The following is a 26,664-nucleotide window of genomic DNA, read 5'->3' as shown; positions in this document are numbered from 1 at the left end:
TACAAGGAAGACAAAACAGCAGAAACAACAGGTGCACAGAGTGTGTTGATAATTCAGTACAATTCGTGGCTAGGTGGACGACTGAATTCAGCATTGCTGCCAGTGCTGAATTAATATTCTGATCGGAATGATTGAGCTATGTCTTTTTTTTTTTTTTTGTTTTTTTTACAGCGTTGTCAACGTAATTTGCGAATGTATGTATACCGTATGTATACCATATGTATATTTCTCTCCCACCCACCCACCCCCTCCTAATGTAGTCTCCTCCCCACGTATGTATATATTCTCTCCCCACCGTATGTATATTTCTCTCCCACCCACCCACCCCTCGACTAATGTACAGTCCCCTCCCCATCATATGTATATACTCTGTCAGGATCTATGGGTAACAGTACTGGATATTTGCATATCGTATATGTCACAAATGTAACAGTACTAAATACCTGTATGTCATGCATGTCCCTATGCCATAATAAATGTCATGTATGTTGTGTATGTCATAAATGTCACTATGAATTGAAAATGGGGGGCCCTGAATGATGTAAACAAGACAAACGACTTTCGCTGGTCTGCATCCCCTTAGCCGTACTGTATTGTACCCATTCTGCAATCTGTTAAATAAAGTTTTCATTCATTCATTCATGCATTTGACCCTATTGGAACTTTTAGCAGTTGTAGATAATAACTTTGGCCTGTAGGTGGCGATCGTGTTACTTTGACCACTTGCTAGGTTGATAATGAAGAAGAACGAGCACTTCCGTAAACATGACATTCCCTGAACTCCAATGTGCTCATTGTACGACGATTCGGTTTGTTGTATAATTTTTCACGTTGTTGCTTTTACAAAACTACATCAAGTGATATGGTATGCCTTTAATTCATTTTTAACTCACTTGTTTGTTCATGTTCAATAACTGTACTCGTTATTGCTACTGCTGTGACAGCTCGGTAACCAGTTTAATTGCCTGCTGCTGGTCCTCTATTTCTTAGATGTCTCGTGGCGATTACTGCTCAACAACTTCTAACTCGGAAGTCAACTCTTCACGGTGGAGGACTCTCTGAAGGTGGAAAGTGAAAATAGGAGAAACAGATACATCCTCTAGCATAGACATGAACCAAAAGAAAAGTACCACCGAGCGCGTTTTAAAGAAAGTTGGATCCACAAGTACCACTTTCATTGGTCCATCGTGTCGTCCATCGCGAGCCACCGGCACCCCGCAAGGCACCCGCCCCCCACGACCCACCGGTACTCCGCAAGCCACCCGCCCCCCACGACCCACCGGTACCCCGCAAGCCACACGTCCCCCACGACCCACCGGTACCCCGCAAGCCACCGGTACCCCACGACCCACCGGTACCCCGCAAGCCACCGGTACCCCACGACCCACCGGTACCCCGCAAGCCACCGGTACCCCACGAGCCACCGGTACCCCACGACCCACCGGTACCCCGCAAGCCACTCGTCCTCCGGGCCCGGCCACAGTAAAACCAAACCTTGAAGATACATTAAGTGAATTCTATAAAGAACTTGAATCGATTGATTCCACTGATGGCATCATGCATGATGCTGGCCCCGGGGGAGCACCTGAACTTCTCAAGGCACCGGCCAGACCGTTGGACACACGCTCCCCTCAGCCACACTGGTGTCCAGGTGAGCCGCACCACCCTAAAAGACAGAGGACAGATGTTGACCTCCCCTCAGACGGGGCTGCGTACTCTCCTCACCCTCAAAGTCACTGGCAACCTCACCCACCATTTCAGAGCAAGCCTTATACCAGGTTCCACCAACCCCCTCACCGCGGCCCACCGTTCCCGTTCGTCCCCGAGTCACCACCAGACTTGGCACCACAAATAAATCGTAATTGGGGTTGTTCTGGCAAGACAAACCAATATCAAGAAGACTTTAATTTCCCTCCAAATCATACCTTCAATCCACCGTGCCATTTTAAGGACTTTGACCTCCGTCCTTCATACCACTTTGACAGGGATGACAGAGAGTTCAATAATGTAAATGTAGGATGGTCTAATAATGCCAATGATGGAGGGATTCAACCTCATGAAGATTCGGACTGGCGTGAGGACGGTAGACGACCACCCGATACAAAGTGTGCCCCTGGTCCTTCTTTGGTACTGATCTTGATGAGGGGAGCACCAGGCTCTGGAAAATCAAGCCTAGCTCGGTAAGCCTGCATACAATCTCAATAATAGTTTGTCACTGACAAAGTCATAGGGATGAGTTGCACCACTGTCGACTTAAATACCACAGAAACGTAATAATATAAACTAATATAACAACAACAAGTGTATATAGCTTGTTTGTAGTCCTTTTCTATTTTACAAAGGACCTTTTCTAAATACAAAGGACCAAATAAACAAAATAAGAAACGGTTTGGGCTCCAATATTCATTATTATTATTATTAAAAAAATTTAAGATTAGATTAGATTAGATTCAAATTGATTGTCATTATACAGTACAACAACAAAAAATGTTGGCATCCAACCAGAGTACAAATGTCACAGTAAAGTGCAACAGCAATATACAATGTATAGGTGATGAAACTGGGTACAAAATATACAAATTATTACTACTGACTGAGTCTAGTGCTAATCAGATGTATACAGAGTTGTAGTATAATATGTGATACAGCAGTGATACAGGTATAAAGACAGCATGGTAGTAGTCATACTGGCCAGCAGCATAACTAGTAAGAGTAGGATATTTACAGATATAAATGTAGTATCTACAGAGATATGTAAAAGGATTATGGGCTGGTAAGTACAGACAGGTGTGGAATAGATATATATACGGTGAGAATAAATATATATATACGGACGGTATATACAGGATTATTGTACATATGCTATCCCTGAACTCTTCTCCTTTAATACACCAAAGTATTTCACAGCTGCTCTTGATCTTGATCTTTGTGTTTATTCAATTATATAAAACATCTGGTTCAACAATGCCCTCTTTGGGTTTGGATGGGCACGCACGCTCTTATCTGAAAATACAAATGACCACTGTATTGTTTTTGCAGGGATCTACTGTCCACCGGTCCCAGTGGGTTAGTTTTGAGCACAGATGACTACTTTTGCCAGGAAGATGGCTACTACTATGACCCAAGCGGGCTGGGACGGGCTCATGAATGGAACCACGACAGAGGTATTGTAAACTCCTCAGATTCCCTCAGATATGCATATTGACTACTACATGTCTTTGGATAATTGTTTCCTGTGTAAAATATTTGCAGTATCACCAAGGCCATCCCATCCAGTTGTCCAAATGTATGTTTGAAGTTAACTGCATTTAAATTTAAACCCTATTTTCCTGTTAAAGGTCCAATCTGTGAACCAAAGGTTAACAATGGTTAGCCCCACCACCAAATACATTTTGTGGCTGTGAAGGGTTTGTTTGATTGATTGATTGAAAAGTTTATTAACAGATTGCAGAATGGGTACACTACAGTACAGCTCAAAACATACAATTGTTAAGGAGATGCAAACCAGAGAAAGACTTTCGTCTTGTTTACATCAGGGTCCCCCATTTTCAATTCATCATATGATACACACAACATACAGATAGACAGTACTGCTACGTCATCTATACATTTATGACATACCAGATTTGCAAATACAGTACTGTTTGTGATACTAAAAAAATCCAGAAAGAGTGTATATACATTTGACATAGAAGCTGTACATTGGAGGAGGTTGGGTAGGTGGGGTGGGGTTGGGTGGGGCTGTACATTGGCGGTGGGGGGGGGGGGGGGGGGGGACACTGTACATTGGAATACTGACAAGGCCATACTTGGTCTTTACTGTACAACTGGGTTAGGACATTTGTAGGGGCCAGTTTCGAATTGCAGTCTCCCGTAGGTGTTCTTTGAGAGTGTTTTTGAAAGTGGGTAGTGATTCACATTCCTTTACAGCTTTGGGTAGGGCGTTCCACATTGATGTGGCATAATTGCGAAACGTGTTTAGTCCCTTGTTTGAGCCGAATCTGGGTTTTACATGATTTGTGGAGCTCCCTCTGGTGTTGTGATCGTGGTATTCACTGACCTTTGGGAAGTATTTTGACATGTACATGGGTACATTGGTCGTGTAGTGTATCTTGTAGACCAGGCCCATTGCAAGTTGCTGTACTCTGTCGTCTACTCTAAGCCATCCTAGGTTGGCAAAGTGGGCAGGGGTGAGGTGGGTTCTAGGAGTCAGGTCAAGCAGTAGTCTGACTAGTTTGTTTTGATATGTTTGTAATTTGGTTTTTAGTGCCTTTGAGGTGCTTTGGTACCATGAGGTGCAAGCATAGTCGTAGTACCCTTGAATGAGTGCTCCTGCCAGAGTCTCCAGGGTATTCTTGTTTACCAGAGAGGAGATCCGGTACAAGAATCAAGTTCGTTGGTTGACCTTTTTTATTACATTGGATGCCATTTTGTCACAGGAAAGATTAGCCTCTAGGATGGAACCCAGGTAGGTAATTTCATCTTTCCTTGTGACAATATTGTCACCCACTGTAACTGAGAAGCCGTCGGTCTTGCTGAGTTTGTTATTTGAACCGAAGAGAATGGACTCTGTTTTGCCCATGTGTAATGATAGTTTGTTGTCGGCGAGCCATATGCAGATTTTGCCTAGTTCCGAGCTGAGGGTTTTTTCAACCTGTAACTTGTTCTTGTCAGAGACCAGCAGGGCTGAGTCGTCCGCAAACAGGAACAAGTTGCAGTCACAAGCTGACGACATGTCATTTGCATAAATTAGGAACAGTAGCGGTCCTAGTATGCTTCCTTGTGGAACACCACAGTTCACTGTGAGGGGGGGGATAGGGTACCGTTTACCTCCACCATCTGTTCTCTCCCCTCCAGGTAGGATTGTATCCAGCTCACTGATAAACTATCAAAACCTTGATAATGTTTTGTAAATACTGGAGTGAAACTAATTCCTATGTACAGTGGGTTAGGAGAGTTCCATCTACAGATCAAACCTTTCAAGAATGTACGTGAAGATATTTAGTGAGTTTATTAATTGTTTATTGAGTTTTATTGACAGTTTATTTTAATGTATACACAGTCTAGGGGAGGCTCACAGATTAAAGATTTCTCTGCCATTGTACATATACAGTATAATGTGTATGTGACAAATAAACTTGACTTCTATATCCCACAGTGATATGGTAAAAGAATACTGACTGGGGCTTTAAGGTTAGAGGTCACAACAACTCAATGGATTGAATGAATTCTTGTCATGGCTTGAGCCAGCTCTCAGAGCTAGGTGGGATGCTGGCTGACGGGGTGTGATTATTTCAGTCTGTGACATCAGTGAAATGATCAGCTCTGATTGAATTAATTAATTATTGCATTCATGTAGCGCTTTTCTAGACATTCAAATCGCTTTACTTACTGAACACTACTAAAGAGGGCACACACTGAACACTACTAAAGACGGCACACACTGAACACTACTAAAGAGGGAACACACTGAACACTACTAAAGAGGAGGAGCACACACTGAGCAGGAGACAGGTGACTGGGTGACCGTAGCAGGCAACCAAACTGACTACTAGTGTGTGAGGAATAAGACCACAATGTCAGTATCGTTTGATGTAATTACAGTGTGTCCTGACAGAACTCGGTTCAACCTTTTTATTTGTTATTGCACTGCTCATTCTTTTTGTTTATACTTCCCCAGCTAAAGAAGCAATGCATAAAGGCCGGTCTCCTGTCATTATTGATAACACGAACCTCCAAGCCTGGGAAATGAAGCCCTATGTGAAATTGGTGAGTGTTTCCCCTCTTACATTAATAAGTAATTGCTTGCAATATTGACCCCGGAAGTGGGTCACTCCACTTAAAACTGTATATGGTCCACTTAAAAATCTTAAGGGTAACAAGTCAGCAGGTTTTTCTACTGAGCCTGTGGTAATACTAAGGCATCAAAAGGCTATCTCAGGTGCACCGGTGGAGGAAATAATCTTGAGAGGTCAAAGGTTGAGACAACCACACACCAATATCCTTGGGCTAAGCAGCGCAAAAGAAAAGTCCACATGCACACATTGTCCACATGCCGAAGATAAGTCTAATGACTGAAACGTCTGCTTTTAAAACTATCTTTATTTATTTATTTATTTATTTGAATGTGCACATTGTCTTGATAAAAGACTATGTTTCTGCTTTAACATCAGTGTTGCGGCAGTAAACTGTCATAGACAGGTAGTGCCGAGGGGCTGAGTGGAGGAGTTCAAACAATTGACGCGCACCGTGAAATAACTCCGTTCCACGTCCAGGAAATACTTTTGAGGCTTTTATTCTTTCGCTTCATGAGACAAACAAAATACGATTTGCGATTTGCGCTTTGCGTTAGTGTTATTGCGTTATTGCGGTCAAAAGAAAATATGCTCTCCTAACTCTCACCCCCTCTCTCCGTGAACTGTCAACCTCAGTGAACTGTCAACCACCGTGAACTGTCGGACGTGAAAAGGTGAATGAAATTCCATAAACACTCCCATTAGCGCCACACCCCTGTGAGCACGCCCACCACCTAAAGTGACAGTACAACTAATAATACAACACAAATAGAATACTGAATGATAATAAAGAGACCTCCATTACGGCGCCTACATCCCGGCCCCTAATTATTCAAATATAATAATTACACAATTGTAAATTATGTAGGTGCCTACAAGAAAAAACATTAAATATAAGGCACAATTATTCAAACAATAGTTCTTTTTCGTCACCGGCCCCTAATTATTCAAACAATAGTTTTTTTTCGTTACCGCTCCTAATTATTCAAACAATAGTTTTTTTTCGTTACCGGTCCCTAATTATTCAAATGTAATAATTACACAATTGTACATTATGTAGGAGCCTACAAGAAAAACATTCAATATAAGGCACAATTATTGACATTATTCAAACAAGTGTCTTCTTTTTTCTATTTTTTTATAATTTTCTCGCAAATGTCCTTTTCTTCTTTCTTAATTGTATCCTAGGGCCAGAGGTTACTAGCACATAGCCTTAAGGAGGGATTTTTATGATCGCTTGGTCAGTCAAATCAGAAAAAACAAAACTGTAATCCAAAGTGGCAAAGTCAGTCTATGAGTGTATATCTCCATGTATCAGTCTATGAGTGTATATCTCCATGTATCAGTCTATGGGTGTATATCTCCATGTATCAGTCTATGGGTGTATATCTATATATCAGTCTATGGGGTTCAATGAATATGAACATCTGATGTCCTCATGGCTCTTCCGCTTCCTGATGAAGTTCAATTTCTGACGTTCTCACAGCTCTCTCTTTTCTTTTCACCTCTCTTTCCTGTTGAAGGCAAACCTTTTGTCTTTGAGCCGGCACCGCTTCCTCTTCCTTGGACACCTCTTCGTTTCAATTTGCCCCTTATAGCCACGGGGCATTTCAGAAGTAGTGTCATCGTTTGCTTTGTCCCTAGAGTCAGTTGTGTATGAATCTTCAACTGGCCATTTCGATTTTGGACAGTGCTTCCTTCTTTGATTCTCTTTTAGCTCTGAATTTCTTTCCTGTATCAATGTTGTCCTTCGATTTTTCCTGGGACACAGGCTTGAAATCCATGTGATGGTCCTCAGAATAGTTGCTTTCAAACTTAATGTTATTGTCTACGTTTCTGTCACGCCGCCTCGCTCTCTTGGAAGCAACAGAATAGTCTGTTCGCTCTTCTTTCTTTTCCAATTTTCGGTTCAAATCCTCTTGTAGCTCTCTCTGTAGTGGCAGCTTGTCTATCCTCTGCTGGGTTTGATTTGTCTCTTGCCAAACTCCCGTTCTTTGGACGATTCTGGTTGTCCAATTTTCTTCCGAGAGGTCCGTTCACAGTCCAACCCAACACAGTTTTGACTGCGTATGGACCCTCGTCCACACTCCGTATAACTCGCCAAGGCTCCAATGCCTTGGGAACGTTGGCTCCTATCAACAGGTCAATCCCAGAGTCAATCTCAGAAATGTAAACATGTTCCAAGTGAGGCCATCTTTGAAGGTCTTTCTGTCTCGGAATGTTGCCTCTGTGGACTGGCATGCTTTCCTGTGTGTAAATGTCAGGCAGCTCACAAAACAAGTCACTGTCTAGTAGTGTTGTCAAAAATATCGAAATATCGATACATATCGATACTGAATATTTAAAATGGTTTCGATACTCATTTCCCGAAGTATCGATACTTTCTGCAGTACCGATACCAGCTGGCTTGCTCCCGCAAGTTGTTGACAGACAGACGCGCTGCCAGAGCACGCTTGCCCTTCTGCCTCCTCCTCAGAGACCGGCAACAGACACAAGCTGCTGCAGCCTCCTCCCCCTCACAGCCGGGAGCCCTGTCTTCAGTTTGTAAACAAAGCTATTATTAGCTAACGTTAGCTGTCGTTCCTCCGTTAGCTTATGCTAGCTAGCTGGCCACATTTATAATTACTTCATGGAAACGGAGTAACGTCAAGCCGAGCCCACCCACACTACACCAGTACACGCATGAACTCGACACAACTACCCCGTTTCCAACGTTAGGTCGAGCAGAGCCCATCCTACACTAGTACACGCATGAACTCGACACAACGTTACCCCGCCTCCATGAAGTGTCCAATTAGCAGCAATGTTGTTGAAAATATAACGTTAATAAATGCTCCGAGCATAGCTCCGGAGAAATCTCCCTCTCTCTCTCTCTCTCTCTCAAGTACCCTTGTTTTCGGGTCATAACTAGAAAGGTGCGCTCAGTAGACTTCAAATCTCCAGCAGCCACTCTCTCTTTCTCTCTCTCTCTCTCTCTCTCTCTGATCTAAAGATAAACAAAGGGTTTTAAAAGTGTTATATTTATCTTCTCTTATAGTACCAGAGAGAAGCTGAGGAGAATCAACCAGCAACAAAAGCAAAATTTGTTTAAAATATATATATATATATATATATATATATATGTTATTATTATTATTTTTTTGGTATCGAAATGGTATCGAAGTATCGATACTTTTCAAGGTATCGTATCGAAGTCGAAATTCCAGTATCGTGACAACACTACTGTCTAGTGCAGCCACTTCCAGATCAGAAACAATGTGGCTTCTAACCACTTTCTCCTGGCCCATAGTCCGAAGGAGAATGCTTGTTCTTCTTCCGGTGACATTCAGCTTGCTCATCAGCCGCTCAGTGCAGAAAGATACTGAGCTACCGGGATCCAGGAAGGCATAGGTAATCATTGTAACATGTCCTTTTTTAGATTTGACCTGTACTGGTACTATAGAGAGTGTACAGTCCTGCTCACCGGCCCCTGTAAGACCACTGGATTGTACAGACATCGGAGCACTGCCCATTGCTGTCTCCGATTCTCTTTTGGCTGGCCTTTGATCTGTTCCTTTCTCTCTTTGGTGGATATGAAGTATGCTAGGGTGTCTGAGATTGCATATTTTGCAATAGAGGCGTTGCCTACATTCTTTACTTATGTGCCCAATGCACAAACAGCCAAAACACACATTATGATCCTTCAAGAAGTCAATCTTCTCACTATGCACCTTCCTTTCCAATAGAAAGCACATATCCAATGTGTGTCCACCTCCACAGAACCAACAAGACCTTGTACCAGATGAACTTCTCTCCATCTTTGTTCCAGGTTCCTCTTTCCTTTCAATTGTTGCAATGGTGGTAGCATAGCTACTTTCCTTTGCCCTTGTATATGGTTGATTGCTGGACTTCCTCACATCCTTAGGTGCTGCTGCTGATGGTGTGTCCTGTATATTGCCAAACACTGGATCACTTGCAATTTGCTATTTTCACCTGTCGTTCAACGAAGTCAACAATGTCAGGAAATCTAGCTCTATGGCCACGCCTTTCCTGCAGGTCACAGGCCACAGTTCTCCATTATGTCCCTGTGCTTGTAAGGTAATTTTCGAATGATGGCTAGCATGTTGGCAGACATGTCCAACTCGTACATCATTTCCACTTCTTCCATGGCGTTGCAGCATCCTCTCAAAAAGAGACTGTATGCTTGCAGAGCTCTGACATCTTCTGATTTTATTGGTGGCCATGAAATAGCCTTTCCCATGTAGGCAGAAGCAATTCTATGTCCGTTCCCAAAGTGCTCATGTAGCAAAGCCTTAGCTTTCACATACCCTCGGTCATGAGCCATATGCTGACAGCTTCTGACAAGCTCAAAGGCTGCCCCCTAGTGAACTGTTCAAGGAAGTACAAGCAGTCCATATGGTTGTCAGTCTTCTGTTCAATACTGTGCTCGAATGACCTTATGAAGGTGTGATAATGTAAAGGGTCACCATCGTAAATTTGAATGTCTCTTTTAGGCAAGAATGAAAGAGACTGTTGTTGAACTAGCAAAGCTGTTATTTCATTTTGTTTCTCTAAAACAGTGATTATGTTACTGCTGCTGATTGATTGTTGTGGTGCAGGGTGAATGCTTTGGTGCTGAATCCGTGGCTGTGCTTGAGTGCACTGTAATGTCCTTTGTCCCTTGACCCCTGTGTGTCTTGACAATTCGGGTTGTGGTTGTAGATCCTGAGCTGTGATTGTAGCGGTTTGTGCTTCAGCACTGAGTGTTTGAACATTCCTTTGTCCTCTTCGGAAATAAAAGCTCATGTCATTAGATTCGACAGACATATTAGTTGAAATACGAGATCCTCCAGAGCCTCTTAGCACATTGACTTTAGCTGCTGCTGAAGCTATTTCCATTTCAAGTTCAAGTTGCTCCTTTTTCTTTCTTAGTTCCTCCTTTTTCTTTTTAGCTGTTCCTCTTGCTCTTCTTCCTCTTTTCTTCTTTGCTCCTTTTGCTTTCTTAGCTGTTCCTCTTGCTCTTCTTCCTCTTTTCTTCTTTGCTTTCTTAGCTGCTCCTCTTGCTCTTCTTCCTCCGTTCTTAATTGCACCCTTTTCTTTCTTAGCAGCTCCTCTTGTTCTTCTTCCTCTTGCTCTATTGCATGCTTATCCTTTAATAGCCTTTGTTTTGCAATTAGAGCGGCCATGTCAGATTCAGCTTTGCGTGCGGAAGACGTGGTTGAGATGTTAGACCTAGGCCCAACAGAGCTTTGATTGGCTGAACCTCTGCTTCCAGAATTTGACACACTGTCACTTGGTTTGATTTCATCATCAGCTTCAATTACATCACAGTGTTCATCAGGTATTTCAACAGGTGTTACTTGCTGTGTTACAGGTATGGGGAAATCATGTACACAAACATTGGCGCTTGTACTGTATTTTTGTCTCCCAGTTTCAGAAAGCCACTGCCTTACATCATCCATGAATCCCTTTTTGCATTTTTATATTGTTTCAAACCATTCGTTTTGTTTTTCCTGTTCCTCTTCAGAAATTAAAGAAATTACAGATTTGTGTAACAGAGTGGTATCTTCAACCATTTGATTAAAATGTTCCAATTCAGACTGCACCTGTGAAGCATTGTCATTATCTTCCATAAGCTGCTTTAATACCTTCATATGACCTTTCATTTTCCGAACATTTGCGTGACGTTCATTATGAAGTGTTTCCAATTTATAGGCCATGCCTTTGGCAGTGAGTTTAATTTCTCTTTTTTGACCATCCGTTTTTGAGCCATTAGTATCAACACTTGATCCTCCTGACGCCATTCTTCAATAGCTCAAGTGCAATTATTCAATAATCCACAGTCCTCTTTAATGAACAATCAATCCATTAATCAATTAGCTGCCGCTTAGGCCGTGCAATGTCCATGAGCGCAAGACGACGCAGCCAGTCAACAACAGGTCCCCAATGGACAAGCAGTGTAACTAATTCACACTGTGTTTTTTAACAAGAAAGGCTTCACAGTTGAATAAAACAAGTTACTCAGCTTTCTATTGCTGGTCTGCGTGTCAGGCCTTCTGAAGTGATGGCGCTCCTCCAATGCAGCGATGATCCAGGCGTCCCAGTGATGCCCTCAAGATCAGCGCCCCGAAGCGACTCGAGGAATCCGTAATGTCAATATAGTTGATTTCCTTTTATCAACGCTTTTGTTTGCTTGCTTAATTTCTTTTGACTATGTTGCGGCAGTAGACTGTCATAGACAGGTAGTGCCGAGGGGCTGAGTGGAGGAGTTCAAACAATTGATGCGCACCATGAAATAACTCTGTTCCACGTCCAGGAAATACTTTTGAGGCTTTTATTCTTTCGCTTCATGAGACAAACAAAATACGATTTGCGATTTGCGCTTTGCGTTATTGCGGTCAAAAGAAAATATGCTCTCCTAACTCTCACCCCCTCTCTCCGTGAACTGTCAACCTCAGTGAACTGTCAACCACCGTGAACTGTCAACCACCGTGAACGGTCAGACGTGAAAAGGTGAATGAAATTCCATAAACACTCCCATTAGCGCCACACCCCCGTGAGCACGCCCACCACCTAAAGTGACAGTACAACTAATAATACAACACAAATAGAATACTGAATGATAATAAAGAGACCTCCATTACGGCGCCTACAATCAGTATGTGTTTTTTTAAGGCCGTCTAGCCCAAGGACATTGGTGTTCAGGCAGCTCTATTGAGCTTTGTATGTATGTATAGACAAAGCTCTGTAACGAACCGCCGCAGATTCTGAGGGTTCAGTCAATAACTCGTCCTGACTAATTATTGCAAGTTCACGTTGTGTTTTCGAAGGGATCAACAGAAAGCTGAAAGAGTCAACAAAGGCTGGTGGGGTGAAAACACAAGCCGCTGCTGAAATACAGTATAAAATGACGCTTTTCTCTACAAAGTCTCCTTTCAAATCCTCCAGCCGAGCTGTTCGTTTCCAGTAATGGCACCTTAATGACTTTCCCAGAAAACCACAGAAGAAGGCGCCATTACCACATGGTGTCGTTGATGCCTTCGAAAACGTGAACTTGCAATAATTAGACGAGTTATTGATTATAGAATGTAGGGCTGTACCGAATGCTTCGAAGCTTCGATCATAATGTTGACACTCAAATTCTAGATCAACATTCTAATTTTTTATTTTTAATAAAAAACCATTTATTTTTTATTTTTTTTAATCTGTTTAAACCAATGGGGGTTTGGCTACACTAATATTATAATATTATACATAAGACGTCACCATCACTTTCATACCAACCGTGCCCTTATTGGATTCTTTATGTTGACGAAACTGATGAGTTATATTCATTAAAGAAAGTTGATTTAATAAAAACTCATTTAATCAGATTAATCACTTTATTAAAATTGAGGATTTAGTTTGAAAAAAATTAGTTTGAAGTAAATTATTTTTTATAGACATTCGAAGCTTCGTTCGAATACTTCAATCGAAGCTTCGAATGTTAAAAAATGACATTCGGTACAGCCCTAGAATGCATACAAAGCTCAATAGACTGTTCAGTGCTCTTTGACAACTTAAAAATCTCACCATCGTTTACAGGCCTTGGAGAGAGGATACAACATATGCTTCAAGGAGCCCGACACCAGTTGGAAGTTTGATCCCTTCGAGTTGGAAAAGTATGTTTTTCCGTTGGTAATTCACGTCATATCATACGATGGGGGATATGCTTAAAATGCAATACGAGCACCCACATCCTAACCCCTCAACACGTGTCTTCCAGGAGGACCAAGCATGGCGTGCCGCATGGGAAGATCGCTCAGATGCTGGAGCGGTTTTCTTACCCCATGTCTGTGGACATTATCATGAGCTCACAGGAGCCTCAGCACGTCGGCGCCAGACACCCAGAGCAGCAGCAACAGCAGAACCAGCAGCAGCAACAGAACCAGCAGCAGCAACAGAATCAGCAGCAGCAACAGAACCAGCAGCAGCAACAGAACAAGCAGCAGCAACAGAACCAGCAACAGAACCAGCAGCAGCAACAGAATCAGCAGCAGAACCAGCAGCAGCAACAGAACAAGCAGCAACAACAGAACCAGCAGCAGCAACAGAACCAGCAGCAGCAACAGAACCAGCAGCAGCAACAGAATCAGCAGCAGCAACAGAACAAGCAGCAGCAGCAGAACCAGCAACGGCAGCAGCAACAGCAGCAGCCGCAACAGCAGAACCAGCAGCCGCAACAGCAGAACCAGCAGCAGCAACGGCAGCAGCAGCCGCAGCAGCAGCAGCAACAGCAGCCGCAGCAGCAGCCGCAACAGCAGAACCAGCAGCAGCAACGGCAGCCGCAACAGCAGAACCAGCAACAGCAGCCGCAACAGCAGAACCAGCAGCAGCAACGGCAGCCGCAACAGCAGCCGCAACAGCAGAACCAGCAGCCGCAGCAGCAGCAGAACCAGCAGCAGCAGCAACAGCAGCCGCAACAGCAGCCGCAACAGCAGAACCAGCAGCAGCAACGGCAGCAGCAACAGCAGCCGCAGCAGCAGCCGCAACAGCAGAACCAGCAGCAGCAACGGCAGCCGCAACAGCAGAACCAGCAACAGCAGCCGCAACAGCAGAACCAGCAGCAGCAACGGCAGAACCAGCAGCAGCAGCCGCAGCAGCAGCAGAACCAGCAGCAGCAACAGCAGCCGCAACAGCAGCCACAACAGCAGCAACAGCAGCCGCAACAGCAGCCGCAACAGCAGCCGCAACAGCAGAACCAGCAGCAGCAACGGCAGCAGCAGAACCAGCAACGGCAGCCGCAACAGCAGCCGCAACAGCAGAACCAGCAGCGGCAACAGCAACAGCAGAACCAGCAGCAGCAACAGCAGCCGCAACAGCAGCCGCAACAGCAGAACCAGCAGCAGCAACAGCAGCCGCAACAGCAGAACCAGCAGCAGCAACAGCAGCCGCAACAGCAGCAACAGCAGAACCAGCAGCAGCAACGGCAGCAGCAACAGCAGAACCAGCAGCAGCAACGGCAGCCGCAACAGCAGCCGCAACAGCAGAACCAGCAGCAGCAACAGCAGCCGCAACAGCAGAACCAGCAGCAGCAACAGCAGCCGCAACAGCAGCAACAGCAGCCGCAACAGCAGAACCAGCAGCAGCAACAGCCGCAGAACCACCACCACCAGCAGCAGAGAGCTCTTAACTAACTTCACACAAATGATTAGATGATCAGTCATCAACCTTTTTCATATGAAGAGGTTGCATTAGAGACTAGAGGTACATCAAAGGGCTGAACCACTAGGGCCGCCGCAAGTTGGAAGTTAACAAGTTAAAAGTAAAAAATTATTTCAAATTTTCATGTAATCAGAATCCTCTTATTATAAACCTCCCCCGGCTCCACGCTTTTTCATATTCGCAAGCAATCCCCATATAAATAAAATTTGTATCGGCCCAGACTTCCACTCATTTCTACGACAAGGTTTTAACTAAACAGTTTGCCTCACAGAACTTAATTAAATTGAAGGAATTGTCGGTATCTTTTTTTACCTTTTTATAACCTATTTTACAGGTTTACAGCACTTGTATACAAGAAGAATTTACACTTTGTAAATTGTGTTTCAAATCTTTTTATTGTAATATTTTTTATTTACATTTTTTTAATTATCTTTTCCCCCCTTCTTTTTCCGTTTTTTTCTCCCCTCCCAATGTTAGTCGTTATGCCAATTCCCAATCCCCTTCCTGGTCGTTGCGCACTCTACCCCCTACCGTCGGTCTGGGAGGGCGGAGACTATCACATGCTTCCTCCGACACATGTGTAGCCAGCACACTACTTCTTTTCACCTGGCAGCGCGGACTCTCACTGGGAGAGTGTAACGTGTGGAAGGTCACACTACCTCCCTCCAGATCCTTCCCTTGCTGTGCAGGCGCCCCGACCGAACTGTAGGAGTCGCTGTTTACAACGACCCGGACCCACCCACCGGCTTCCCTCCCGCTGACTGCCAATTGAGCCAGTATGACGGCTGGCCAAGCCGGAGGCAACGCTGACAGCTGGATTCGATACCAGTGTCTCTTGCGTTGGTGACGAGCGCTTAGTCCGCTGCGCCACCCAGCCGCCTTGTAATTATTTTTGATGTTGGTATTTATGTTGATACTCTTTGTAAAAACTGGAATAAATCGGACCAATATCCCGATGAACGGGTTAGGAATGTGCCAAAAGGCTTATTGAAAGAGTTAATTATGTGTGTTTTCTTTTAATATTTTACAAGATTAATGCGTTTGTAAATATTTTTCTCAGGGTTTGCGGATGTGCCATTTCAAAATTAGGCCTAATATTCAAAATAAAAGTACTCTCCTCTGTCAGAGCACAGTTTCAATTATCCATTCATTGCTCACGTTTTATAAAAAAAAAATTAAACAGCAGAGCAACTGCTATGTTTCAAACGACAGGTTTCTATTTTCAGAGCAACTGCTACGTTTCAAAGGACAGGTTTCTATTTTCAGAGCAACTGCTATGTTTCAAACGACAGGTTTCTATTTTCAGAGCAACTGCTACGTTTCAAAGGACAGGTTTCTATTTTCAGTGCAACTGCTACGTTTCAAAGGACATATTTCTATTTTTAGAGCAACTGCTACGTTTCAAAGGACGGGTTTCTAATTTGAGCTTATCCAATTAAAATTATATTTTAATGGAAATGCATGTTGTTTGTTCCTAATACCTGTAGGGGTGTGTAACATTGTCTGGTGCAAATATGCAACCAATTACAAACAGATTTTTCAATAGTGTAGCAGCTACTAGAGCAGTCAATAGATGTGTATTCACAGCGTCATCTGTGCTGCAGTATTCCTACAAGTACTGGATGACATTATCTTTTAGTTTGATTCCCTCAACATGTTATATATATATAAACGCTCTGATTTCAAGGTCTTCTGAATGTTTGATAATATAACTTCACAGAAAGCTGTGCGTTTGGGCGCATGAGACACCTGATCTATAATACAACTTTGAAAACGACACATCATTGTGATAAACCAAGATCTACAGTAAAGGTCTTGTGCATGAGACACCTGATCTATAATACAACTTTGAAAATGATAGATCAGTGTGTGTTTCAGACCCCAGAGAATAACAACAGCACTTTGAAAGGACATAGGTCAGATCTTTATTATTAAAAAGGGAAACAAGGTAATGCCTCAGGGACTGAGGTAATCGATGGTTTGTCTCGCATGCTGTCCACTGCACACAATTAGGTTTACACGCTCTGTAAGACAACATGTGAGGAGAAGCGATGCTTTAGCATAAAGGATCAATCACTGATGTAAACAAGTGGGCAGCCCCTCCACCAAAATAGGAAATATAAATGGGGATGTGCTTCTATTCTACAGTTGATTAACACTAGGCAATGGGGACAGTGGGAGATTTTAATTGCTTTTGCCATATTTTCTCGCTGTGAATGGTTTATTATTTATGTTGTGCTTATTTTCCATTGAATAACCCACATTTACTGAATTTGACCTTTTAAAATTATTCCATTTCATTACCAATGAATTGCCACTTGGGCTTTTAAAGTGCTCCAGTGAGTTATGACATGCAATGCCCCCTGTGGTCCTATCCTAACTATATTCCAGTACCCTTACCTTATCAGTATACACTGACTAGGCACACATTAAGACAGGAGGACATTAATAACAGGACAGTAAATAATTCAACTTTTAAAGCACACTGCTGGCATTGGGTGACAACACCTTCCCCTGGGGGCTGTGAGTGGGCATTGAAAGCAGTCGTTTCCAGGGACTACTCTTCTCCTCACAGACGACAAGAGCTGCAGCTCGCTCAGTGTTTTCCTTACCGGCCCATCGGGAGTGTCACGATACTATTCATTCATTCATACCCCCTTCCTCTGTTTTGTGTAGAAACGACCTTGCCACATAGCAAAAGCCCTGCTATAGAATACAACCCAGGCAGCAGAGAAAAAGAAAATAAATGAATGTAAATTGTGGAATATACCAGAGGCAGAGAGGTCCTATGGTATCACTGGATGAACAGGGTTGTACTTGAGGTTCTGGAAAAGGGGTATTAATACCTATCTGATATGAGCTGCAGTGTTCTGGGGTGGGGTTCTGATATGAGCAGCACTGTGCTGCAGTGTACTGGGTGTGGTTCTGATATGAGCAGCACTGTGCTGCAGTGTACTGGGTGTGGTTCTGATATGAGCAGCACTGTGCTGCAGTGTACTGGGTGTGGTTCTGATATGAACAGCACTGTGCTGCAGTGTACTGGGTGTGGTTCTGATATGAGCAGCACTGCTGCGGTGTACTGGGTTGGGGTGTGGTTCTGATATGAGCAGCACTGCTGCGGTGTACTGGGTTGGGGTGGGGTTTTGATATGAGCAGCACTGTGCTGCAGTGTACTGGGTTGGGGTGGGGTACTGATACATTCGTTATTGCATACCCAGGGGAGGCAGCATAATCCCTCTAGGACTCATTACACCAGAATACAGAGAGCCGTCGTCTGTCAGCAGCACCGCATCCAGGCTGCATCAAAGTCTTCATGGTTTTCCAATCGACAAAGTCTCGCCATTGTTGAGTGTTAAAAGGCTGCATGAGATTATTTGATTTTCCCACCTCCTGTACGTAGTGCAACATTTTTGTCTGGCTTGTGAGGCTGTGGCTGCACATCAAAACATGTTATGTATGTGGCTATGCTATAGGAAAAGACTAATTATAGTCAACATCTTGATGTAGGTCTATGTCAACGATTACATAAGTGACTTACAAGCACACTTATTACATGCACACACTGCTGCTACTTACACTGTAGAATAATTATATATTTCTTTTAAATTTAAGTATTGTTTGTATTGTATAGAATATACATATTATGTTTAGTTTATAGTTATTTATAGTTTATTTAGTTTATAATTATAGTTCATAGTTATAGTTTATAGTTATTTATAGTGTATTTAGTTTATAATTAAATTATAGTTCATAGTTATAGTCTATAGTTATAATTTGTATAGATAGAATATACGTTGTATATTATGTTTAGAAATCTACTACGGTTGAGGAGCCGGGAAAAACAAGCATCTCACGTTTTTGTATGTACATTTTAAAAAGCTGTGACAACAACATAATCTGAATCTGATTATGGTGCATCTATGATTAATTGTTTTCATTGTAGATCACAGCTTGCTGCTCACTATAGTGTTTTGGTCCTCCCTTTGGTAGTTCTGATGTCATAGCTGAACAGCTTGAAGTCATAGCTGAGCCGCTTGAAGTCATAGCTGAGCCGCTTGATGTCATAGCTGAGCAGCTTGATGTCATAGCTCTGCTGGTTACCTGTCCTCCCCCTCTGGTTGTGTGGGTGCCTAGTGCAGCTTCAGAAATAGAAATGGCGTAGGAGAGGAGGACATGCTAAAAAGAAATGTTAAGCACGTTCTTGTCTCCCATTGCCAGACCCATCTCCTCACATTCTATAGTGCTGTGCCAGTGCAGGGGAGAAGCACGTTGTGATTCCCAAGAGACTCGACTTCCTGTGTTTGACATTATCTCAGAGATGTACAGCATGTCATGTGGTCCTCCAGTGGTCCTAATTTATATCTTTCTTTCTTTTCTTTCTTTCTTTCTTGTTTTGAACATCAACATTAAAGGATCACAATAAAACGGTAAAGGATAAAACACCAAACATAAAAGATAAATCAAACATCTCCAGAAAAATATAAAACAATGGCTGGGTGGCGCAGAGGACTAAGCGCTCGTCACCAACGTGAGAGACACTGGTATCGAATCCGGCTGTCAGCGTTGCCTCCGGCTTGGGCCGGCCGTCATACTGGTTCAATTGGCAGAGTCAGCGGGAGGGAAGCCGGTGGGGTGGTATTCTGGTCGTTGTAAACAGCGATTCCTACAGGTCGGTCAGGGCGCCTGCACAGCGAGGGAGGGAGATGATGAGGATAGTGTGAGCCTCCCACACATTACACCTCACCAATGAGAGTCCGCGCTGGCAGGTGAAAAGATGCTGCTGGCTGTCTCCTATGTCTCGGAGGAAGCATCTGATAGAATACAGCCAATTACTTAAACACTTTCTTCACAAACATAGCCACAACACTGGTAAACAAACTACCCTCCCACTCAGGGCAGTATGGGGTAGAACACATAATAGCATACTACAAGAACCTAGGCGTCCACAAAGACGACTTCAAACTGGAAATGGTAACTACAGATGAGATACTAAAAAAACTGAGTGCCCTCCAACCGAACAAGGCCACTGGCCATGACAACATCCCCTCCAAATTCCTCAGAGACTCAGCAGCCGCCATCACCCCAGTCATCACACACATAATAAACCTCTCCATAAAACAGGGACACGTCCCCAAAGACTTCAAAATTGCGAGAGTAACACCCCTGCACAAAAAAGGCAGCAAATTAGACCCAGGCAACTACCGCCCTGTTTCTATCCTTACATCCATCTCGAAAGTCATGGAAAAAATTGTATACGAACAAGTCGAAAAGTACCTCGCGGAAAAAAATCTAATCTACGAATTCCAATCTGGTTTCAGAACATCCCACTCCACTGACACATGCCTTCTCTATTTGAACGACCACATCAAACAAGAGGTGGACGCGGGCAAATACTGCGGCATGGTCATGCTGGACCTACAAAAGGCCTTCGACACTGTCAATCACAGCATTCTGATTGACAAGCTAAAAGCAATTGGTTTTGATAGTCTATCAGTGAGCTGGATACAATCCTACCTGGAGGGGAGAGAACAGATGGTGGAGGTAAACGGTACCCTATCCCCCCCTCACAGTGAGCTGTGGTGTTCCACAAGGAAGCATACTAGGACCGCTACTATTCCTAATTTATGCAAATTACATGTCGTCAGCTTGTGACTGCAACTTGTTCTTGTTTGCGGACGACTCAGCCCTGCTGGTCTCTGACAAGAACAAGTTACAGGTTGAAAAAGCCCTCAGCTCGGAACTAGGCAAAATCTGCATATGGCTCGCCGACAACAAACTATCATTACACATGGGCAAAACAGAGTCCATTCTCTTCGGTTCAAATAACAAACTCAGCAAGACCGACGGCTTCTCAGTTACAGTGGGTGACAATATTGTCACAAGGAAAGATGAAATTACCTACCTGGGTTCCATCCTAGAGGCTAATCTTTCCTTTGACAAAATGGCATCCAATGTAATAAAAAAAGTCAACCAACGAACTCGATTCTTGTACCGGATCTCCTCTCTGGTAAACAAGAATACCCTGAAGACTCTGGCAGGAGCACTCATTCAAGGGTACTACGACTATGCTTGCACCTCATTGTACCAAAGCACCTCAAAGGCACTAAAAAACAAATTACAAACATCTCAAAACAAACTAGTCAGACTACTGCTTGACCTGACTCCTAGAACCCACCTCACCCCTGCCCACTTTGACAACCTAGGATGGCTTAGAGTAGACGACAGAGTACAGCAACTTGCAATGGGCCTGGTCTACAAGATACACTACACGACCAAGGTACCCATGTACATGTCAAAATACTTCCCAAAGGTCAGCGAATACCACGATCACAACACCAGAGGGAGCTCCACAAATCATGCTAAACCCAGATTCGGCTCAAACAAGGGACTAAACACGTTTCGCAATTATGCCACATCAATGTGGAACGCCCTACCCAAAGCTGTAAAGGAATGTGAATCACTACCCACCTTCAAAAACACTCTCAAAAAACACCTACGGGAGACTGCAATTCGAAACTGGCCCCTACAAATGTCCTAACCCAGTTGTACAGTAAATGACCAAGTATGGCTTTGTCAGTATTCCAATGTACAGTGTACAGTGTCCCCCCCCCCCACCTCCAATGTACAGCCCCCCACCTACCCACCCAACCCCACCCCACCTACCCAACCTCCTCTAATGTACAGTTTCTAAGTCAAATGTATATACACTCTTTTTCTGGAAATTTTTTGTATCGCAAACAGTACTGTATTTGTATAGATGTAGCAGTACTGTCTATCTGTATGTTGTGTATGTCATATATGTTATGATGAATTGAAAATGGGGGACCCTGATGTAAACAAGACGGAAGTCTTTCTCTGGTCTGCATCCCCTTAACAATTGTATGTATTGAGCTGTACTGTACTGTACCCATTCTGCAATCTGTTAATAAACTTTTCAATCAATCAATCAATCACTTCAGGGCTCCCTAGACCGACCAGTGGGGGGCACATGCAAGCAACGACCAGGAAGGGGAGGGGGGAATTGGCATAACGACTAAATTGGGATGGGAGAAAAACACAGAAAAACAGGAGGAGAAAAAGTGGATCAAAAAAACAAAACAATGGGTGTGTTTGAGAAGGAGCAGGAAGAAGAAAGATGCTTATCGTGTTCTGCCCCTTCATCAACAGTGTCATATAAATACAATTAAAACAACCGTATGAATAAAAAAAAGAAAAATATTTACATTATCACCAAGCAGTACCCTTGCAAACAGTTTCATCATTAAATTAGCAACCAACAATTTAATTTACCCTAATTTCTGTATTTCTCAAAAATTATTTTCTTATTTGTATTTAAACTATGACATGATATACTGCTTGGCTTGATCTCTTCATCTAGTAGTCCATTCCACAGAGTCACCCCGCAGACTGAAATACACATACTTTTAAGAGTGGTACTGTAAGGACACATGGCTGTAAATAGTTTCTTGCTTTAAACATAATTTGTGTAGTTCTACATTTCACTAGGTCCATGGATTTAAGAGTCTGTGACTTAAAAAACAATGGATTAGTCTGCTCACTATACCCAGCATTATTTACTGTCGTTATCAGTGGCGTTGTTTCAGTAAAAGCCAAGGTATGGCAATTAGGGAGGGTGGGGGGGTTTCCCCCCCTTGGTGGATTTTTTTTGTCAAATCAGTTGCGCAATAGTCACTTTTGGTGAGTTGTTTCTATACAATTCACTTACATTTAGGTATGACACAGGACTACACAAGCATTTTTAGTATAGAAATGTGTCAACAGACTAAAGCAGGGAACCACAATATTTTGCATACAAATTATGCAGAATGTAATATCATAACTGTCTATTATTTTTCTTGCAATTGAGTCAATTTTCCTTAGGTACGGTTTTGAGGTACCGAATGTAGTATCAAAAACACGTTCACAAAAAGTATGGGTTACTGAATGCTGAACTGCACTGTTATAATCACTAAGCCATTGTAAGACCTTACCTGTGTCCCTGTATCACTTGTCTCTGCTTCCCTTTGATTAAAAAACGGTATGTCCATTTTCCTTTTTTTTTGTGGCATATTTGAGTTAGTCACCTATAGTAAAAGTCACCTAGTAAAAGTGAGATAATTGACAATATCAAAACATGCTAGGGCTGTACCGAATAGTTCGAAGCTTTGTTCATAATGTTGACATTCAAATTCTAAATCAACATAAAAAAAATGTAATTATAAATTATTATTATTATTATATATATTTTTTTAATTTTTAATTTGCCAAGGTATGGCGAGTGCCATACCAAAACGACGCCCCTGGTCCTTATTACTGTTTTTTTTCCGTATGCATATCCTTTGTAAGGTGCTCTTGTAGGTGTTGCCCCAGACGTCGACACATTAGTTAAAATATATAAGTGCGCAATATAGAATATGCAATGTTTTATGATTCAGGATGTGCCTATATTTTACCCAAAATTCCAATGCTCCTGGCCATTTTAGAGCACAGATATCTTATGTGGGGTTTCCAGCTAAATTTGTGGTCTAATACAACTTGTTTTCATATACTCTTTCACGTTATCAATTTCCACTTGAACATTTTTATCCATCTGGGCACAGATATGTGATTTTGCAACATCATGCGCAAATTAGATATTTTTTTTAGTTTTTTTTTACATTTTCAGAACAATGACAATCCTTTCAAAATGGTCAGACTTTTTTACCAGAACCTTTCTCGAGTCTTAAAAGAATCCAGGATGGCACCATTGGCTTGCATGAGTTACCCTACTGCTGGTCCAACCTCCTCCAAGCCTCAGCACTGGAGTTGATTCACACTGAGAAATGCTGGAGCAGTCTAGACTGCTCCAGCATTTCTCTGCTTAGAATTTGGAAATTATGGACACAAATATAATTTCACGAATCACAATGATAATGGTATTAATATCACTATTCAAATGACACTCTAAATTGAAAGAAATCCTCCATTTATAGATTTCACAGACGAAGTAATCCAAAAGTGCAGTACAGTCATGATCTGAAAGTAAGTATATTAAATTTGAGTAATATAGGTAACAAATTATAATTACTGCATAAACCAGTAATCAGTTAGGCCTACCTGTAATTGATTACATTTTGGTAATGAGCTATTTGTTTTTCCAAAATTAATCCAGAAGTCAGATGATTGACAGGGGCTGGCGTGAGCTGGGTATTGTAGTTTTAAAAAATTCGAAAGCCAAAAGCCCTGGGTCTCTTCCTTCAAAAGACTACACTCACTTTTGGCTGCGCCACTTCCTCCCGTCAATATGCGCCAGTTTCCGACTCAATGCCCTGAGATTTCTATAATCATATATTTCACTAATAACAGTTACAATCAATTGGTAAACAAACGTAATGCTGAAAATATACACTTTGACTGCTGTTTTGACAGGGTTAGGGTCTTTACTCTTGGCTACATTTGAAAAGAAAATGCAACATTAATTCATACATTCTGTAGAGATGGATTTATGGCCTGATGTCATTTGCGGTCCAGTACCAGACCGCTCTGGCTTAAGAGGTTAACCCTGTGAGGCCCAAATAAAAAAGGCATTAGCAACTTCAGAGGCCAGAGGGTGGGACCTATAAACACATTTACTATCCAATAGCATTGTGAGGCTGAACAACAGGTCCCATTGACTATGTGTACATGTGTAAAGGTAACAACACATTTAAATGTATTATTTAGATATATTTACATTTAGTCATTTAGCTGACGCTTTTATCCAAAGCAACTTACAAGTTCTGTACGACAAGTCAGCAGGAAGGGTACAACTCTTTCAGCTGAGTAACAATGTTCATCAAACAGTGTTGAAACTTGGGTGTTGCAGTGTTGAATGCATAGTAGTAGAGACATATTGGTAGTAATATAGACAAGGAAGATGCATTAGTGGAAGAGTGCATGATAGTAGAAGGCAGAAAGAAGGTCTTTATTCATATACATTTTTAGATATTAATTGAAGAAGTGTGTTTTTAGTAGACGGCGAAAGATTGGTTATGTTTTGGCTGTCCTAAATGTGGTCGGAAGTTCGTTCCACCATGGTGGAGCAAGGACCGAGAATAGGCGGCTTCTCTTTGATGACCCTCCTGGAGCTCGGATAGGAGTGGCCGCCAGAAGATGCAGAGCGGAAGGGTCTTGAGGGTTACAGACCATTGACCGGATGGTCTTCGCTGCGATGTAAGCAGGTCGAGGACCTTGAAGCAGATTTGTGTGGCGATGGGGAGCCAGTGCAGCTCTCTAAGAAGTGGGGTAACATGGGCTGCTTTGGAAGGTTGGAGATCAGGCGGGCCTAGTTAGTTGATAGGCCAAAACAAATGACAGCCAGATCCACTCGAATTGTGGATAAATGCATGGTAAACAGGAAGTCATGTTCTATTAATGCTTGGTCCAATTTGCACCAAACTTCACAATATGTTTGTGCTACATACAGTACTATAGTGAGGAGGCCTGTAATGTTTTCAGCTATTTTAGCTTAATAAAAGAAAACACTGTGCTGCCCTTTTTGTAGATCTGTCAAAGGCATTCGACACAGTTGTCCATTATTTTCTTTTGCAAATATTACATATTGTTGGCTTTGATACAAGTGCTTGCAGTTGGTTCAAACGCTACTTATCTGAGAGACTTCAATGTGTAAAATCGGTAATTGCCTATCACAGTTTCTACCTATTACAAAAAGTGTCCCACAGGGATAAATCATTGGCCCTGTCTTATTTACCCTCTATATTAATAATATTGTCTCATCTTTGAAGAATTGCCAAGTTAATCTTTATGCGGATGACACTATTGTCTATATCCCAGATTCTGTGAAACTGAGAATCTGCAACACTCTTAGGTTATTAGTTTAAAAATTGTGCTTAATGCTAGTAAGACAAAATATGTTATTTTCTGAAGCCAAAGATATTGTTTACAATGACTTGCATACAGTATATCTACTGTGAATGGGTCTGATATTGAGAGAGTCTCAGAATATAAATATCTTGGTATTTGGCTTGATGAAAAATTGCTAAATATAAATCATGGGGGCGTTCTTGCCAGTAAACTGTGGCAAAAGATTGGCTTCTTATATAGGAATAGAGCCAGCTTCACAATGATTAGCAGAAAGAGAGTTAATTGTTGAAGCAGTTTTCATGTCTGTGTTTGACTACAGAGATGTAATTTACAGACATGCGTCGGCTTCCACTCTTATGCCCTTAAATTCCGTATATCATTCAGCAATTATATTTATCACCGGTCATGGTTATGGTCCTCACCATTGTGACCTGTAGTATAGTTACAGTAGATGGTCCTCCCTTGTAGAGAGGCAAGAGTTACATTGGTAATTCTTTCTATATAAAGCCATAATTGGAGATTGCCCAAATTATCTATTAGAGTGGACATCTGGACCCTATGGTACACAATCCAATGTCCGGCTTTCACTCAAAGCACCTAGAGTTTGTACTGAACTCAGGAAATCTACTTTTAGCTTCTGTGCTCCTGACACATGGAACATCATACAACAAACTCTAAAACTCAATATTTTGGCATGCTTTGGTCAGTTTAAATCCTTAATTACCAATCATACCACCACAATCTACAGTTGTTTTAATTTATTGTATATACTGTATTTCCTTTGGATATTTATTGTATTTCTTTATCTATTTATTATATATGTATGCTCAACATCATTGGAAAT

At 42.4% G+C, this 26,664-nt stretch overlaps 1 protein-coding gene across 1 annotated transcript; it reads left to right on the top strand.

Moving 5' to 3' along the window:
* Positions 1–765: 765 nt before the first annotated feature.
* Positions 766–16,133, top strand: LOC311234123 (uncharacterized protein). The gene is made up of 6 exons (XM_084321240.1): positions 766–865; positions 991–2,180; positions 3,040–3,164; positions 5,681–5,769; positions 13,359–13,435; positions 13,540–16,133. The coding sequence occupies exons 2-6, from the start codon at positions 1,111–1,113 to the stop codon at positions 14,948–14,950; spliced, it is 2,772 nt and encodes a 923-aa protein (XP_084177366.1). The 5' UTR covers positions 766–865; positions 991–1,110; the 3' UTR covers positions 14,951–16,133.
* The last annotated feature ends 10,531 nt before the right edge of the window (positions 16,134–26,664 follow it).

This window comes from Notolepis coatsorum (genome assembly GCF_963971535.1).
Source record: "Notolepis coatsorum genome assembly, chromosome: 1".
Classification (NCBI taxonomy): domain Eukaryota; kingdom Metazoa; phylum Chordata; class Actinopteri; order Aulopiformes; family Paralepididae; genus Notolepis; species Notolepis coatsorum.
This window is presented reverse-complemented; position numbering and strand designations above follow the sequence as displayed.